This window comes from Neophocaena asiaeorientalis, unplaced genomic scaffold, assembly GCF_003031525.2.
Source record: "Neophocaena asiaeorientalis asiaeorientalis breed wild unplaced genomic scaffold, Neophocaena_asiaeorientalis_V1.1 scaffold409, whole genome shotgun sequence".
NCBI lineage: Eukaryota > Metazoa > Chordata > Mammalia > Artiodactyla > Phocoenidae > Neophocaena > Neophocaena asiaeorientalis.
In genome coordinates, this window is record NW_020175208.1 from 493,907 (window position 1) to 513,907 (window position 20,001).

At 43.8% G+C, this 20,001-nt stretch overlaps 1 protein-coding gene across 4 annotated transcripts in view; it reads left to right on the plus strand.

The window, feature by feature from the left end:
• The window catches only part of LARS2 (leucyl-tRNA synthetase 2, mitochondrial), a 272,119-nt gene that overhangs the window by 154,521 nt on the left and 97,597 nt on the right, over positions 1 to 20,001 (plus strand). For all 4 annotated transcript variants that reach the window (XM_024765316.1, XM_024765317.1, XM_024765314.1 and 1 more), the window contains one exon: positions 15,111 to 15,200. In XM_024765316.1, the coding sequence (XP_024621084.1) occupies positions 15,111 to 15,200 (90 nt within the window). The remainder of the gene's footprint in view (positions 1 to 15,110; positions 15,201 to 20,001) is intronic.

A 20,001-nucleotide genomic window follows, 5' to 3' on the forward strand; every position in this document is an offset into this window, starting at 1 on the left:
CAGATGAAGAAGTATATAGGATGAGGTCCAGGAGGGTCTCAAGCACAGAATCTTCTGTCCCAGTGGAACTGGGATGGGCCACCCTTCCTGCACGTTATCATCCAGAGGCCCATCAAATCTTACTGTTCAGGAGTTTTCATAGAGCAGGAATGGACTCCCTGACTCTCCGTTTGAACTCCTCTGACACTGTCCCATCAGGGATAGGGAGGGGCACCTCATTACTGCTGGTTGGGGTAGAAGTCAAGACCCCACCCCTGTGGTCTCCACTGACACCACCAAGGGTTTTTTTTTCCTATGTTAACTTGCATTTTATTTTATTTTTATTGAAGTATAGTGGATTTATAATGTTGTGTTAGTTTCTGCTGTACAGCAAAGTGACTCAATTATACATATTTACATTATTTTTTTATATATATTCTTTTCCATTACAGTTTATCAGAGGGTATTCAGTATAGTTCTTTGTGCTCTACAGTAGGACCTTGTTGTTTATCCATTCTGTATATAAAAGCTTAGCGGCCAGTACGGGTAGGAGAGTCCCGGTTTTCCACTCAACCTCCTGTGATGCCACAGTGACACAGAGAGAGATTGGGCTGCCTTGTTATTGCCTCCCAAGGTTGTAAGTCTAGACTCTCCACTGAGCCCTTGCTGGCGAGGGTAGGACTGTCATTTTTTTTCTGTGGTGTTGACTAAGGTAGATCAATTATTGTCTAAATTTTCTCTCTTGCTCGGCTGTCCCTTTCCTGGTACTCTGGCTAAAGAGAGCAGGCTGTTCTTTTTTTTCTTCTTCTTTTTAATTTTTTGTCTGTACTCCTTGGCATTTCTGGATTACTGGCTTCATTAACTCCAATTTGGGGACTTATGAGAAAATCCGTGGAACTCACCACTGTGTCACTCCTCAGGTGCTGAGGTCTCTAATTAGTCTACCTTCTCTTTTCAATTTATTGGAGTCTATGTTTGTTTTATACATATATATAATATTCGAGGTTTTTAGTTGTACTTAGTGGAAAGAACAAGGAAAAGTACATATATTCCATCTTCCCAGAAGAAGACGGCATATATAGTTTCAAATCCCTCCTTCTTCTTGTGAGATTCTGACCTGCACTTCCCTGCCCGTAATCTTTCCCTTAAACATCATTGGACTAAAAGATCTTCAAAATAATTTTCTATACTATTTTCTAAGTTTATAGTTTTATTTCTTAGTCTGTGTCACATAGGAAATCTTTTAAGCTGTGATGGGTTTCTACTACTCGTTGCTTATGGCGCTTGCAGGCAGCAGAACAGCTCACTTTGGGCACTGCTGTCACTTTTGCATCCTGGGAATTGATGAATTGATATTTCCTCTTCCTCTGGATCCATGTCCGTATCTAACAAATAGCCTTCACATTATTCAGGAAACCTAGAGAACTCACATCTCAAAAATATCTTTCAGATGACTCTGCCCTGTTGATCCTGAAACTTTCAAGTATGTTGCAGATAAAATTAATGTTCTTTTCCTTCCAGAAAAATGGAACAGTTGTAGAGAGCTGGTTTGGCACGGGTAGTTGAAATACTGGCATCTGCCTAAATAGACCGATAACAAACTGCAACTCAAACCCATTCCTCTCATCTGTAGTTTAATGGAGGGTTTTCTGGACAGTTTAATGGACAGTTCCCAACTGTCTAGTTAGAAAAGCTGTCTGTATTGTTTGACTGCCTTGATGAAATTCTTGTCAGCTGGCAAAGAACAGTTACCAGGAAATTAGGCAAATTGTTGCTTCTTGTCCGATTATGGATAGTTTACAGAATCTTATGCAGTTTGTAGCAGGAGGCAGCTTTCAGGTTACCATAAAAATGACAATGCTAAAAAAATAATGGCCAAGGGACTTCCCTGGTGGTACCATGGTAAAGAATCCGCCTTCCAATGCAGGGACACGGGTTCAATCCCTGGTTGGGGAACTAAGATCCCACATGCCTCGGGGCAATTAAGCCCACATGCCACAACTACTGAGCTTGCACGCTTCAACTAGAGAGCACACGTGCTGCAACTGTAGAGCCCACACGCTCTGGAGCCTGCATGCCACAACTAGAGAGAAGCCCATGTGCTGCAAACGAAAGATCCCTCATGCCTCAACAAAGATCCTGCCTGCTGCAACTGAGACCCAATGACGCCAAAAATAATAAAGAAATAAATTAAATTAAATTAAAAAAAAACAGTGGTCAAGAAAATAGCAAAAGAGGAGCTTACTGATGAGTCTGATTTCAGTTCAGAAAGTGTGAGTTGTCTTCAGAACTGCAAAGACCATGATTTCCCTTCACTTAATATTCATTCTCTAAATTGGCTTCAAGAACACGTAGAACATGAACCTTTCAAATTACTTGAAAATTTAGCTGTAGCCCTAGATTTGAAAAACAAGACCTTTAAGAATAAAATACATGCTCTATAAAAGCAGAGTGTCTAGCATTTGTCATTTTCAATTTTCATTAAATGCTCATTTTCAGTCTAAAGTTAGTCCTGAGATGAAGAAACATAATTATGTAAAAATGAGTTCTTAGACAAATGCTTAGGTTCATGATTAATTAATTACCCTGATATTAACACCTGTTCCCTCAGTTCTGCAGAAAGGAGGAGAACAGGGAAGGTAAACGAGGCCAGAGGGAGAAACTCAGCCAAGATGGAATTAAACAGATAGTTGAAGGAAGAGGGATGAGAAGATAAAGCCAAGATGAAGCGGACAGTGAGGCTGAAGAAACCTGGGCAGTGGCAGTCAGGGGGGGGTAACAAATAGTTTAGGAGGGAGGAAGCAGTGGCCGTGTAGTCTAGAACAGGGACCCCTGGCTAGGACTGTAGATGACAAAGAGTTGTTGGGAAAGATGCAAATGCAATGGAATAAAGCAGAACTGGAGAGGTGGGAGGGATGGGTCTAGGGCCTGGAATGCCTATGGGAGGTAAGGTGGGTGATGGATTGCCTCTCTTTTCTCTCAGAGACAAATGGGTGTGAATGGGATAGGAATGGGGCTGACAGTTCAGAGAAACTGCTTAAGGGAGGAGAGACTGTGAAAAGGCTTAATGTATAGGTAGGTGGCCTGAATCTTCATGCCCCCTGACCTAATGCCCATATGTTGTTGGTACTCAATAAATCTCTGTGGAATAATTCAGTGAGTAAATGAGGAAACAGAGCCCTGAGTTGGATGGAAATTCCCTTCTTTTTATTCTCTGTACTTCCATTTTCTATCATGATAGCCAATTATTGAGTCTCTCAGGATAAGGACTCGGTAAGGTAGACTCTTGGTGAGTGTTTTCTCATTGGTGGATTAAATGGGGAGAAACACAGAATTCTGAACCAGTGTTATACCGGGGAGCTGAGAAACTGATCTCAAGTATGTCTCCTTTTGAAAAGCCATTTGTTTTTGATGTTGTAGAAGTTGCTAATGGAGGTAAACGTGGTTCTTCGTTTGCCTTTAGAGTTTCAAAGGTTTTGCAGACAGGTTTCTTAGAACACTGGGTTCACTGTGAATTGGAGTGACATTTCTCATGTGAACCCCTACTTGACAACATTTAATGTGAATAAGCCAGACTAATTCCAAGAACAAAGGCCTTCTATTGATACTTTTTTAGAAAACCTGTTATATTTAAGAAAACTTGCAAGGGCTCTGTCTCAAAGCTTTAATTTGTTTTTTAAATATAGTGACACTTGACATCCTGAATTTTGTTGTATTTGTTGCTTTAATGAAGATTTATTGAGCAGCTGCTATGCATAAATACTGGGCCAGACAGTGTTGGAAAGGCAGGCTGACCCTCTCCAGATTCCTTGATCCTCACAACAGTGTCGCAGTTTCCAGATGAGGAAAGTGAGGCCCAGAGAGATGAGTCATTTGTCCAGGGTTACCAGTGAGTCCACAGCAGACCCACAGACTGAGTCCAGTGCTCAGACCCTGGTCTTCAGCCTGCCTGCCCTTCACTCCTTCCATCCACTGACCTTCACCTGCCTCCAGGAGCTGACAGCCTGTTTAGAAAGGTGAACAAAATTTGGGGACTTAAATAAAAGGGTCAAAAAGTTTGGGTCCTAAAAGATGGAGATGTACTTGGCATTTAAGACTCAGCCAGGCAGGAGATTGTGACCAAGATGGCAGAGTAGGACGTGCTCTCACTCCCTCTTGTGAGAACACCAAAATCACAACTAGCTGCTGGACAGTCATCGACAGGAAGACACTGTAACTCACCAAAAAAGATACCCCACATCCAAAGACAAAGGAGAAGCCACAATGAATCGGTGGGAGGGGCGCAATCACACTAAAATCAAATCCCATAACTGCTGGTGGGTGACTCACAGACTGGAGAACACTTATACCACAGAAGTCCACCCACTGGAGTGAAGATCCTGAGCCCCACGTCAGGCTGCCCAACTGGGGGTCTGGTAACGGGAGGAGGAATTCCTAGAGAATCAGACTTTGAAGGCTAGTGGGATTTGATTGCAAGACTTCGACAGGACTGGGGGAAAGAGACTCAACTCTTGAAGGGCACACAAAGTAGTGTGCGCATCGGGACTCAGGGGAAGGAGCAGTGACCCAGGGGAGAACCAGACCTACCTGCTAGGGTTGGAGGGTCTCCTGAAGAGGCGGGGCGTGGCTATGGCTCACCGTGGAGACAAGGACACAAGCAGCAGAAGTTCTGGGAAGTACTCCTTGGTGTGAGCCCTCCCAGAGTCTGCCATTAGCCCCACCAAAGAGACCAGGTAAGCTCCAGTGTTGGGTCGCCTCAGGCCAAACAAGCAACAGGGAGGGAACCCAGTCCCACCCATCAGCAGACAAGTGAATTAAAGTTTTACTGAGCTCAGCCCACGAAAGCAACAGCCAGCTCTACCCACCACCAGTCCCTCCCATCAGGAAACTTGCACAAGCCTCTTAGATAGCCGCATCCACCAGAGGGTGGACAGCAGAAGCAAGAAGAACTACAGTCCTGCAGCCTGTGGAACAAAATCCACATTCACAGAAAGATAGACAAGATGAAAAGGCAGAGGGCTATGTACCAGATGAAGGACCAAGATCAAACCCCAGGTAAACACTCCTTGGTGTGAGCCCTCCCAGAATAAACCTACCTAGAAATAGAAAATATGAAAAGACCAATCACAAGTAATGAAATTGAAACTATGATTAAAAATCTTCCAACAAACAAAAGTCCAGGACCAGATGGCTTCACAGGTGAATCCTATCAAACATGTAGAGAAGAGCTAACACCCATCCTTCTCAAACTCTTCCAAAAAACTGCAGAGGAAGGAACACTCCCACACTCATTCTATGAGGCCACCATCACCCTGATACCAAAACCAGACAAAGATACTACAAAAAATGAAAATTACAGACCAGTATCACTGATGAATATAGATGCAAAAATCCTCAACAAAATACTAGCAAACAGAATCCAACAACACATTAAGAGGATCATACACCATGATCAAGTGGGATTTATCCCAGGGATGCAAGGATTCTTCAGTAAACCCTCAGAATGGGAGAAAATATTTGCAAACGAATCAACAGACAAACGATTAATCTCCAAAATATAGAAACAGCTCATTCAGCTCAATATTAAAAAAACAAACAACCGAATCCAAAAATGGGCAGAAGACCTAAATAGCCATTTCTCCAAAGAAGACATACAGATGGCCAAGAAGCACATGAAAAGCTGCTCAACATCACTAATTATTAGAGAAATGCAAATCAAAACTACAATGAGGTATCACCTCACACCAGTTAGAATGGGCATCATCAGAAAATCTACAAACAGCAAATGCTGGAGAGGGTGTGGAGAAAAGGGAACCCTCTTGCACTGTTGGTGGGAATGTAAATTGATACAGCCACTATGGAGAACAGTACGGAGGTTCCTTAAAAAACTAAAAATTGAATTACTGTATGATCCAGGAATCCCACTACTGGGCATATAACCAGAGAAAACCATAATTCAAAAAGACACATGAGGGGCTTCCCTGGTGATGCAGTGGTTGAGAGTCCGCCTGCTGATGTAGGGGACACAGGTTCGTGCCCCGGTCCGGGAAGATCCCACATGCCGCGGAGCGGCTGGGCCCGTGAGCCATGGCCGCTGAGCCTGCGTGTCCAGAGCCTGTGCTCTGCAACGGGAGAGGCCACAACAGTGAGAGGCCCACGTACCGCAAAGAAAAAAAAAAAAAGACACATGCACCCCAGTGTTCACTGCAGCACTATTTACAATAGCCAGGTCATGGAAGCAACCTACATGCCCATCGACAGACGAATGGATAAAGAAGATGTGGTACATATACACAATGGAATATTACTCAGCCATAAAAAGGAACGAAATTGCATCATTTGTTGAGACGTGGATGGATCTAGAGACTGTCATACAGAGTGAACTAAATCAGAGGAAAACAAATATCGTATATTAACGCATATATATGGAACCTAGAAAAATGGTGCAGATGGACCAGTTTGCAGGACAGGGATTGAGGCACAGATGTAGAGGACAAATGTATGGACACCAAGGCGGAAAAGTGGTGGGGGGGTGGGGGTTTTGGTGGGATGAATTGGGAGATTGGGATTGACATGTATACACTGATGTGTATAAAATTGATGACTAATAAGAACCTGCTGTATGAGAAAAAGTAAAATTAAAATTAAAAATTAAAAAAAAAAAAAAAAAAGAAGACTCAGCCAGGCAAGAGCATGGAGCACTAGGCCTTCCTTTCATTCCGTGGTGGCCTGGACAGCAGACTGATTCCACCCCACCATGGTGGGGGAGGGAGTGGGTGATCCTTAGATACCCCTGGGGCCCCTGGCATCACCATTCTCCTCTCATCTATGTGCTAAGCCTTTGCCAAGTACATTACCGACATTTTCTCATTTAATCTTTGTGTCTATCCCAGGATTTGGTCCAATTATTGGCTCCTTTTACAAATGTATCAGTTATTTATTTGCTGCATAACAAATTGCCCCAGAACTTAGTAGCCTAAAACAATAAGTATATATTATTTCATCATTTCTGTGGGATAGGAATCCAGGCATGGCTTAGTTGTGTCCTCTGGCACGGGGTCCCTCATAAGGCTGCCATCAAGGCCAAGGCTGAGGTCTCATTTGAAGGCTCGCCTTTGGTGGGATCTGCTTCCAAGCTCACTCATGTGGTTTTTAGCTGCTGGACTGAGGGCTGGTTCCTTGCATTTGCTGGCAGAAGCCTACCTTAGTTCCTTGCCACATGAGCCTCCATAGGGCAGCTCACAGCATGGCAGTTGGCTTTTTTCAGAGCAAGAGAGAGTGAGAAAGAGACAGAGAACAACGGCCAAGACAGATCCACAGTCCCTTTGTAACCTAATCTTGGAAGTGACATCCCATTACTTGCTATATTCTATTTGTTAGAAGCAAGTGTCTAGGGCTCAGCCCACACTCAAAGGAAGGGGATAACATAAGGGTGAGAATACCAGGAGGCAGGGATCATTGAGGTCCCTCTTAGAGGCCACTTGCCACAACTTATGGGAAAAATGAGGTACAGATATGGACAAGTCACTTGCTTTGTATCACATGGCCCCTAGGTGGGATCTGAGCCCTAACCTCCTGATTCCAGGACACTGCATGCCCTGCCCCCACCCCACTCTTGCTCACTACTCGCAGGCAAAGGTGTCTACCTGGCCCTTTACACCCTTATAATAGCAACTTAGAAGGTGGGTAGGCCATCCTAGGCCTCTTACCCAGAGATTGTGGACAGTGAGCCCTCCTCCCCTGTTATATTTCCCCCGTGGTTCTGCATTTAGGCCAGATCCTTCCCTTTGGAGCCTGGGTTGTTGGAATTGGTTATATGGATACATACTAAGGTTGTCTGGGGGCCTTAGAGGTGGCCATGTGGATGCCCCTTTATGACCCCAGGACATTTGTCTGTAGATGGACCATCTCTAGTTCCTTTAAACTCTTCTGTGTGAGTCTCGGGGTGTGTATTCCAAGTATGGTGGAAAGCTCCTCACCAGGGCAAGGGTCGCATTGCTGTAGACCTAGCTCTTTGGTTTTCTTCTTCCTTTGAATCTAAAGGTTTTCTAGGACTGTAAAACCATCGATGAATTCCCAGAGTAATACACAATCACTATACAGCATCAGTGAAGTTCAGAAAACTTTATAATTTTAAGAAAATCACCCACAATCATCAGTGTCATCCTGAGGCAACCCAATGTTTGTTTATATGTTGGCATTTTTTCTAGTATTCTTATCATTTTTCCCTTATATAATTGAAACCATAAAACATACTCCATTTTGTATCAACTGTCATGTTCCCATGTCATTAAAAATTATATATAGTTTTTATGTAAATCAAGGATATAACATTTTAAATATTTCATTTATTCTAGCTTTAGTGCAAGTTGTACAAATATTCAATAGAAAGACAGCGATGTGAACATTTATAACACAAGTTTAACTACATGTAGTATGTGTTTGGTTCATGTGGCTTTCCGTGTTTGAAAAGATCTAACGTGAAAGTCTTACAAAAGTGGGGCTGACATTGAGGGGAAGAAATCATTCGGGGTCGTATGTCATCAAGTCACTCAGACACATGTTTGGATCCTAATTTTGCCTCCTACTGGCTATGTGATCTTAAACAAGTTACTTAGAGACTCAGTTTTCTGAAAGGTAAAATGATTTATTCATTCAGCAGCCGTTTTATTAAACATCCATTGTACCAGGTACTGTTCTAAGCTCTTGGAATATATCAGTGGGAGGAAAAAAGACAAAATTTTTTTTGCCCTCACTGCGCAGCTTCTGGGATCTTAGTTCCCAGGCCAGGGATTGAACCCGGGCCATGGCAGTGAAAGTGCCAAGTCCTAACCACTGGACCGCCAGAAAACTGCCCAACAAAAATTCTATCTTTAATGAAGGAAGCTTACAATTGACTGGGGGTGGGAGGAGGGGAGACAAAGATAGGCAATAAACATAATAAATAAATAAATAATATAGTATGTTAGGAGGTCATAAACGCTACAGAAATTAAAAAGTGGAACCAGGTAAGGGGTGGGGGACAGGATGGCCAGGGGTTAATTGCAATTTTAAGCAGGGATGTCAAGTCCACACTTGATAACCGTAATAACTGACTGCTTGCATCATAATAAGAACTAAGTGAGATGTTTCTAAACTGCCAAAATGGGACCCAGTACTAGGCAGTGCCTGGTAAATGTTTGCTATTATTACTGCTGTTGTTATTCCTAAAAGAAGATTCACTGCAGTATTCCTTTATCTAAGAGTGCTCCAACCTGTTCCTCCTGCTTGATTTACCCAGACCTCCTTGGAGCACGCATTTGAGTCAGTCTGGGCACAGCCTGGCTGTACTTTCCAAGGTTCTGTTTCACTGCCTGGTGCCTCTCTGAGCCCAGAGACCTGGGTTCCTGTCTTGATTCCGTCACCCAAAAGCTGGGCAGTGTTAGGCAGGCCACCCCCTCCTCACCGAGGTGCCGTTTCCTCGTATGTAAAGCAGCATTCATGGCACCGCTTTGCAGCGCCACCGTGGGACGCGGGACGGGAGAGGAGAGGAGGGGAGAGCTGGAGGAGAAGTTTGGGAGCGCAGAGCCGTGTACAGATGTGTCCTGTTATTTGCTAATCAAGACTCAAAGCCAGGGCTGTGCTGAGCAGTCTGCCTCCACTCTCTATGCCCCCTCCTGCCTGAGGATCCTGTAGGAGCCTCTAAGTGAGGAATTAGTCATCTTCCCCCCACCTCTTCCTGTGAAGCCCCAAGGGAAGGCCACGCCACTCTTGTTGGTTTTCTGCAGCTTCTCTTCTAGAACCAAGTCTCCTCTGGGAAGAGGGATGAGCTGTCAGACAGTCTTGTATTTTTAAACAGCTGATCATTGAGAACAGTAGTTACCTAATCAAGTTTCTGTGTCTGTTGGATGGAGGTGGTTATTTCTTGTTGTTTTCTTATGTTTATTTTGTGAAGACAGACAGTGACGATTGACTGTAAGGGCAAAGAGAATCTGTGTTGGGGCAGGCCTGAGGCGCACAGGAAGGATTTGAATCCAGGACAGTCTCCTGGAGAGACCCTTCTTAGCACAGTGCACTGGGGGCCCTTGTTAGAAATCTCATATGGAGTAAATTGTGCCCTTAGCTCCTGTCGAAGCCCAGTTCATTAAGTTCCATGAAGACCCAAGGGCAGGACAGGGGACCCTGTCACTTAATGCAGTATTTGGGAGGGAGATGTATTGGGAAGAACCTCTCTGCAATGGTTCTCAACCCTGGCAGCACATGAAATTTCTGGGGGTGAGGTGAGAACCAGGCACCAGTAACCTTTAAAGCTCCATTTCAAGGTGCAACCAAGTTTGAGAGCCAGTGCTAAGTTTAGAGGACTTCGTGCGGGGGTGGCCATACATGTCCTATTACGGCAGATGTTTCTGGTGAGCCTCCCTCTCCCTTCTTCCAACACAGCAGGTGCACAGAGCTGTGGACTGGAACCTTGAACCATCACCAGTGAGGAACATCTGATGCAGGATATATATTTACTCCTAAGCTCTGCAGTATGAATCCTGAGGCAGGTTTCTCCAGCCTTTAAGCTGTGCTATGCTTTCAGAACCCCTCCCCTTCAGAATTAGAGAACCTAGGAAGGAATGAAAGGCAAGGCTATTACCATACATTTCCTTTTGATCCGTTGCAGTAAAGAGCAGGTGATAGAAATGCACAGAAAAGGTATGTGAGTACCCCCCTCTCTCCTCTGTTTACAAGATTGGTTGTTTTGGAGGCAGAAGGCTCTGTTGAGACTGAGGAGAGGGGAGACAATGCTGGAAACTGTGATGCATGGTGGTGGCTCACCTTTCTTACTGTGTTTATTTTCCCCGTGTACATGGCCACCGAATGACTGACTTGATAAAATGTTGCCTCAGGTTTTGGTTTGTTTCATTTTCTTCAATCCTGATAGCTGACCTAAACATTGTGAGGTTGCAATGCAAATTACATGCACGATGGCTTTGAGTGGTTCTGTGGTCTGGGACCAATCACTGTCAAAAGTGCAGTGGGACCAAGAAACAAAAACCCAACTAAATCCTGCCAGAGCAGAAAGGTGGGGATAGGAAGCGACCTTGCTGGCTCTCCCTGCAGTGGGCATTGCCACCAGAGGTGACTGGGAGCAACCTGGTGTGGATTTCTCGGTCTGGGTCACGTGTTTTGGTCTTCCCCTCATAAGCACTATCTCTTTTTAGTCAGAAAGCCAACATTTGGTAAGGGATGGTGATGGCAAGCTCTTCTGACCCCAGTCCATTCCTCTGCCTTTTGCCCTGTCCCAGTAGCCCAAGGAGGGCATCAGCCGCCTCTGAGAGGGGTGTGGTGGTGGAGCCAGCCTTACTCCTCTCGTCACACACTCTGAGTCAAGCAAGGGAAGTGGCACCATCGATCCTTCATATGTGCCCAGCGTGTGCTTTACACACATCATCACATTTGTCCTTACAGCCCCTCTGACAGACCTCATCACCCCTCTCTTCTAGACAGGGAAACTCAGCTGTGGCTACAAGGCTAATGATGATGCAAGGACTTGAACCCAGTCAAATGGCTGCAAAGTGGCTTTTCCTTCCCTTGGATCTCTCTCTCTTTTCCTGGAGCAAGGAGTGTCAGCCTGAGGAGACCTCAGTGAGGTACACTGCAGTCAGTCACCTTCACAGATCAAATGCTGTTTTCTCTCAGGGACAATCTGGTGGACGTCTGCACCTCGGCCTTCTTGTGGCCATTGCCAAGCACTGTGTGCAGGCAGTCCTGGCAAGGCTGGCTTGGTTATTAATCCGTACAGTCACTGAGGTGTGGGTAGCAGGCCTCAAAGGTTCACGTTTTGATCCTTACTTGTGTTCTGGGATGTGTCACCTTCTCTGTTGGGCCCTGGGTTTGGCTGTGAATGTGCAAAATATTTCTAATGCTAAAACATTTCTAATGCTAAAAGTGTGGAGGAATGAGTCTAGTTGAGATTCCAGATGCATAAATTTGGTCTCTTGGCAGCTAGATTGCACTTTCTAGAGCTCAGGGGGTTATAAAAGTTGACATCTTTATGTAGATCTATGTGCAGCGTGGCCGAATTGCAGTTGCTTTTGGAGCTATAACTTTGAATTACCTGACTTTTTGTTTTAAAAAGAAGGATGCATTCACGTAGGTGTTGGCTTATTTGGAAAGCAGGGCAAGGAAGGCACAGGAATGAAAAGGGATTTTGGAAAACAGAGAACAGCCCTCGTTTGACTCCTCTGGTGGTCTCACTGAGAAGTCTTACCAAGATGGTGCCGTCCCACAGCTTGAGGACAAGAATCCCCAGCCCGCAGAAGTAGGGCTCCCCTTTGGAGGACAGGCAGGGCTGGGCCTAGACATTTGGGTACTGTGGGCTGGATTCCAAAGGATGATCTTTAAACATTTTGTTCAACAACTCTTTCATGGGCGGGGATAAACTGATGTTGTGTCAAGAAAAACTGTATGCCTCTCTAACTTCAAAATAGGAAATTTATTACATGAATTTATTACAGGAGATTTTCCAGGTCAGACAGCTACTCGGAGGTATATTGAATGATTTAAAATTAGTTCATAAAGTCAGTCACTCCTTCTCAGTGAGTAGCATTATGTGTGCCTAACAGTTTCAGACCTGTGTCTCCTGGCACCCAACTTGCCAGATCTCCCCTCTGGTTGGTCTCAGCGTTGGTGGAAGGGCCGGTGGCTGCATCGTGCAGCATTCCCACCTGCGTTGCATGATATGCTCAACGGAGATGGGGTCACACCAGCTGGAGAGGGAAACCTAAGTTAATTTACTCCCGTTTCCACTCTTCCCAAGGGCGTTTTATCGCTTTTATGGACTGCCCTCCAGAGTTGCTTGGCTCATTCCCCTTAATCTATGGTTACAGATTCAGACTAAAAAAGATTGAAATCCTTCGAGTAGGGTTTCTTCCTTTGGCATTATTGGCATTTGGGGCTGGAAAATTTTTTGTTCTAGGGGCTGTCTTGTGCATTGTAGGGTTTTAGCAGCATCCCTGACTTCCACCCACTAGGTGCGATTGACAGCTGCCCCCACCCTCGCCCCCATCACAGTTGTCACAGACAGCAATGTTTCCAGTCATACCTGGGGAGCAAAAGTTTCCCCATTGAGAATCCCTGCTTTAGGAAAAGGAAGGAAGGGGTCTTAACATCTTTGTGGGTGCTGAAACCCCAGAAGACCTTTGTCTACAGGGCTGGGTTTTAAATTAGTTCCCAAAGCGTGAAAAGGGAGTCTCAATTTCTAGCCAGTTGACTACAGTGAAGCTTTTAAGCAGTTTAATTTCAGAAAGATATGTTTGATGCTTTTTACTAAGATGAGGCATTAGAAGACTAGAAAAATAGCTGTTTGGGGTTTTTTTTGTTTTTTTTTAATCAGCAAATCAAGGGAGGTTCCAGAAAGGCTCTTTGACTTTTTCAGGAAATACTTTTCCGAGCAGGGTCTCTGACCTACCATGCTTATGGTTCTTCTGAGACTGGACTCCTGCTCTGGCATTTCTTCATGGAGTGGGCAGTACTGAGGGTCGTGGCTGGGCCTTGTGTGCAGCAGATGGGAATAAATGGGCAGGAGCGAGGTTCCTGTCCCCAGGACGTCACCAGCCTCCTCTAGGCAGGAGCCTCCAACACTTCAGCAGGAGGGGCGGTGCAAGTGAGGTAAACATGAGTTGAAACAGTTCTGTTGGGTTTGGAATGACGGTTCTGGAGCCGTGGTTTTCGAGGTGTACTCTTTTAGCAGCTGATGTTACTTTTTCTTCAAATGACATGTGCAAAAACACAATATAAATAAAAAATGTCAGACCCAAGTTTGAAGGCAGAGTGAAAGAGGGGACCTGCACCCCACACACCTCATCTCACCTTGGAGCTGACACTTCCAAAGACAATGCACTTTGCATCACCCGTCTGACTGAAAGTGGGCTAATGCGTGGTTGGATAATCTTGTTCTTTTTCTCCCCTGACTGGATCTATCATCCTTTTTCTATTTTAGATAAAAGTAGTTTTCAAAACTACAAACCTAAGTGAAGATTATCATGCTGTTCCATTGCTGTGTAAATTTTACTCTCAATCTATGGAAGCAGATTCAGGGGCTGAGAAAATATATATGTATGTACATACATACATATACATATTCATTAGGAGTATTTTGATATTTTGTTTTGAAAAACTTAAATATATAGAAAAATAGAGAAAAGAGCCCAACCCCTAGATTTAACAGTTGTCATTATTTTGTCATATTTGCTTCACCTATTTCTTTAAACCTCTACTGGATAAGAATTTTAAAGAACATACCTACCTTAACAAGGTCTGGGAATATTTCCACCACATTCCCCTTACCCCCACCCCATTCCCTATTCCAGTTCATCTTGCAGACCTGTGTAATTTTTTTTTTTTTTTTTTGCGGTACACGGGCCTCTCACCGTTGTGGCCTCTCCCATTGTGGAGCACAGGCTCCGGACGCGCAGGCTCAGCGACCATGGCTCACGGGCCTAGCCGCTCCGCGGCATGTGGGATCTTCCCGGACCGGGGCACGAACCCGTGTCCCCTGCATCGGCAGGCGGACTCCCAACGACTGCGCCACCAGGGAAGCCCTGATAATGCTTTTTAATGGGCCTTCCTAAGTAGACTACAGCATGATTCACATAATGGGATAAATGGAATATAATGAGTCTAAAAGAGCTACCAGTCCCCAGTTATATATAGAAGCACAGGTTTGTTTTCCAGTGAGGATCATACCAAAGCAGGCAAATATTCTTCTTGAATTTTGTGATTGCTTCTAAAATGAACTACGTTTATGAATTAGCTTCTTGGCCCCCCAAATATGTTTATGCTGACAAAAATGGGAGTACCCAATTTTGTACAATGTAATTCAGCTATTACTTGCATACGTGGTGGGTGGTGCTGTGCAAAAGACTTATGTCGAGTTTCTCATCATTAAACATGCCCTGGGAAAGGTGAGGGTGGGTTTCGATAACATCTCTCCTCCCAGAATAAATTGCTTCTTCCCTTACTTTGCAAATTGGTGAAAATATTATAGGTTGATAAATATTTCTGCAGTGTGATTGCTTTTCAAAATTGAATTGCAAAGCTGATGCATACGTTGGGAGAGGGGATATTTACAATGGCCTATACCTGATTTTCCCCCTCTTTGGCAGGAAATAACCACGTGTTTACCAGATTACTACAAATGGACTCAGTATCTCTTTATTAAACTCTATGAAGCTGGACTGGCCTATCAGAAAGAGGTAAGTTAAAGTTAGCTCTGCTTTTAAGATTCTGTAAACCTTCTCCATCTTCTTAGAAGACATCATTGTTAAATAAGGAATAAAATAAACCCTGTTTGCACAGTAGCAGTGAAAATGAACACAACCTCACATTCATGAAATCAATCACAGCGGGCCCAGAGAGTAACTACTGTCTGGCTTAGTTTGGTGCCTCCAGGACAGGGCTTGAGCTTCTTTCACCCTTGAATTCCCAGCACATAACAATGTCTGTAATGAAGTCAAGGAGGAGGCTTAGGAGGAACACGTTTCTCAAATCCTAGCTACCTCTCGTAGATGTGTGCCGGCAGGTGACAACCTTTAGGAATCATGGTTTCTCATCTGCTGATGGGTGATAATATCTTCCTTGCCGGGTCTTGGGGAGAGAAAGGTAATATTTAAAGAACAGCAAGCACAGTGCCCACACCTAGTGGCCTCCCAAGAAATGGAATGCTTCTTAAAACAGGAGGTCAGTAATAGTAGATAAGCCTTAGATGGCGGGAGTTGAGAGAAAGAGTATCATCACATGGCCTAGAACTGCACCGTCCAGTATGATGATAGCCATTAGCAGCATGTGGTTGTTGAAATTTAAATTTAAAGTAATTAAGATTAAATAGTATTAAAAATTCAGGTCCTCAGTCATACTAGCCACATTCACGTGCTGGTAGCTAGTGTTGGACAGCAAAGATATAAAACATTCCCATCATAACAGAATATGCTTCCACATAAGAAAAGTACCACATAGCACTGGTCTAGAAAATTCAGAAGTACCAAGTAGAAAACTCATTGTACCATTATACTTTAGGTGTTTTCCTTTGACCAGAGGGATTTAATGACATAGAATTATATTTACTTTTCTGTGGGTCACATCACATTGCTTCGTCTTGCAAAGAATAGTACTTATAATATCATTATTTTTTAAATGTAAAACATTTTACAATCAGTATAGAGACTCATATAGAAGGCTCAGTTTAGAATATGAGAATAACACAAAATGTCTTAAACCTTGACAACATAAAAAATAACATAGCTAACAAAAATCAGGAGGTGAGGTCTTCCCTGGTGGCGCAGTGGTTGAGAATCTGCCTGCTAATGCAGGGGACACGGGTTCGAGCCCTGGTCTGGGAGGATCCCACATGCCGCGGAGCAACTGGGCCCGTGAGCCACAACTACTGAGCCTGCGCGTCTGGAGCCTGTGCTCCGCAACAAGAGAGGCCGCGACAGTGAGAGGCCCGCGTGCTGCAATGAAGAGTGGCGCCCGCTTGCCACAACTAGAGAACGCCCTCGCACAGAAACGAAGACCCAACACAGTGAAAATATATAAAATAAATTAATAAACTCCTACCCCCAACATCTAAAAAAAAAAAAAAATTAGGTGAAATTGGGGAAGAGAAGTAGAAGCAAGTGTGAGATGATCCCTACATCTTTCATAACAAGGAGTCATAGATGGAGAATTAGAGATTTATGTCTATTTTTTTTTTTAAGTTGAAAGGTAGCTATTAAAGCTAAGGTTAACAAAGGTAGCAAAAACTAGAATAGGGGTCAGGTGGGAGGAAGGCTGTATGACTGTGCTGAATATCTCATATTATATGGTAGAGGGTCAGCAGAACTGTCTAAAGATAGTATATCAGGGACTTCCCTGGTGGTGCAGTGGTTAAGAACCCGCCTGCCAATGCAGGGGACATGGGTTTGATCCCTGGTCCAGGAAGATCCCACATGCCGTGGAGCAACTAAACCCATGTGCCACAACTACTGAGCCTGCACTCTATAGCCCACATGCCACAACTGTTGAGCTTGTGTGCCGCAACTACTAAAGCCCATGTGCCTAGAGCCTGTGCTCCACAACAAGAGAAGCCACCACAAGGAGAAGCCCGCACACCGCAACAGAGAGTAGCCCCCGCTCACCACAACTAGAGAAGCCTGCACGCAGCAACGAAGACCTAATGCAGCCAAAAAAAATAAACAAAATTAAATCTTATTTAAAAAAAAAAAAAAAAGAATATGCCTGCCAGTGCAGGGGACATGGGTTTGATCCCTGGTCTGGGAAGATCCCACATGCAGTGGAGCAGCTAAGCCTCTGTGCCACAATTACTGAGCCTGTGCTCTAGAGCCCATGAGCCACAACTACTGAGCCTATGTGCCACAACTACTGAAGCCCGTGTGCCTAGAGCCCATGCTCTGTAACGAGAGAAGCCGCCACAGGTAGAAAAAGCCCGCACTCAACAATGAAGACCCAACGCAGCCAAAAATAATAATTATAATAAAAAAATAAAGATAGTATATCATACTTGAGGTAGTACAATTTTATTACTTAAAGTTATAATAGTAAATACCGGAAGAACTAATTAACAGAATCTGCTAAAAGTGGAGAAGTATTTTAATAACCATTGCAGATAATTATGAATATTCTCCTTTGATACTACACCAAAACTCAACAAGTGGTGGGTTCTTAAAAGTCAGTTGCAATGTTGAATCTAAATATCAATGAACTTTTTGTACTCTATTAAAATGTGTTGGCCTATTTTACACTTTGAATGAACGTTGTACCCATGCATTATTATTATAATGAAAATAGTTTTGACCTGCAGACCCCTTGCAGGGGTCTCAGGGACCCCAGAGGTTTATGGACCACACTGTGAGAACCACTGTACAGCATATACAATCCCTAACCCACTCTCATCTTTAAATTAAGGATATTAAAATATTGGTTGTTTAAAATATTATGTTGTTATGTTTGTTTTTTTAAAGAGACTGTTCCGTCCCCATTAACATCTGGGATAAATTGAGAGTGAGAACTTTGTGGAACTGAGTCATACTGTAGAGCCTCCTGGGTCAATTTAATTTCTTAACACACCATAGCTGTTCCTATGCTCAGAGCCCCGTTAGGTGAGGAGTGGTGAGAGACGAGTACCTGTCCAAAGTGCTGACTGCAACAGACCTTTTGTGTTGTTAAAGCATTATTTTCAGAAGTTAAAAATATGACTCCCATACAAATATAAAATGAACATGTGTCAAGGATTTTATTCAACTCATTAATTAGTGAGAGAACCATTTGTATGTTAAGACTGGTTCAAATGAGATTTCAAGGAAGGGTGGTTTATAGGGTCACAGGTGTGCTGAAATGAATTTACTAATAGAATCAAAACTGCTTAATGTCCGTCCTACAAGGCATAAACCTAATTCTGGGGACAATCTTTTCTGTGAGACAGAAATCATTGGCATTGTCTTTGCATGGGAGCCCTTTGCATCGCTCTCAGACATAAAGCGTTTGCGTAGCTCTGAGTTTTCTGCAAGTTAACCTCTTCTTTTCACCTAGCAGGGCTGTAAAATAACTTAAACAATAGTGAATAGGGAGTCAAACAAAGGTACACATCCCTAGAAAATCAGATAATCCCTGGAGGATGTGGGTCTGCTAGCCAATCCCAGCCTACACTGAAGGAGCAATCCCTTTTGCCTGTTTCTAAGTTTTGGATAATTTTTCTTAGCAGCATTATTCAATATCCAAAAGCAAAAGGGTAGGAAGAGAATTGGTGGGAAAATCATCAGATTTCCACTCTGATCAACAGGTTCGGTGCTGATCTAGCAGCCTGGCAGACACCTTCCCAGAAGAGCCTCCCTTGCTCAGGTGGATTATAATTATACCCAAAGGGGGTTTCTACACTGGAATCACCCATGGGTCCAGGCAGAGGGAGTAAGAGATCATGAGCTACATTGTGTATTCCAAGTGATAGCAGGAAGGACAAACAAAAATTGAAGTTATAAGACATGAAAAAGCCACAGCAAAGCAAAGGGCGTCCTGCAGGTAAAACACAGGAAAGAGTGAACAGTTCTTTGAAGAGTGTAAGCAGTCGTACACAGCATCAATTAGATTAGCCAGTGTTACCTATCCTCAGTTGCATAGTTACTATTTATATGCATGGGGTATGAAATGATGTGACATGTTAATGTAATAGTGTAAACATTTCTTGCATGGAGCCCTTGGTTGTGTAATATCCCTTTACAAGACACTTGATTTTTTTGTATCTATTTATTGTATAGTTAAGCTGACTTCTTGAATATATTGAATGTTTATTATAACATTTCTTCATAGGACACTTGCTTCTCTGTCTCCACACCCCGGGTTTGTTCATGCTGCTTCAGTTCTAAGCACATCAAACCCAAGTAGGAAGCTTAATCTCATCGCTATTGGGTTGGATCCAAAGCCAGTCACAGACAGCATCTTCGGAGCTGAGTAACTTTTCTGATGATGGAAGGGGTTTCTGGGGCCCCCCATTGCACAAGGATGACCATGCTACTGGCTCCAGATGTCTCTCTTCTCCCCAGTTGTTTCCAAGTCAGTGTGACACTCTGCCCCCCAGCCTCACAATCTGCATACCCCTGGGGAATTTGGTCCAGTTTTCCCTCTGACTACTTCTCTCATGGGAACAGACTGTATTCCTTTCCTGTTGCTGCTGCCATAACAAATTACCACCAACTGGGTCGCTTAAAACAGCACAGATTCATTGTCTTACATGTCCATGAAATAGGTCTCACTGGGATAAAAATCAAGATGTTGGCAGAGCTGCCTTCACTCTGAAGGCGCTAGAGGAGAATCTCTTTCCCTGCCTTGTCCAGCTTCTGGAGGCTGCTTCTGTCATTGACTTTGGACTGCTCTCCAACTTCAAAGCCAGAGCGTAGCATCTTGAAATCTCTCTGACCTGTGCTTCCATCATCACCTCTCCTTCTCAGACTCTGAATCTTCTGCCTTCCTCTTTCTTTCTTTTTTTTTTTTTTTTTTTTTTTTTTT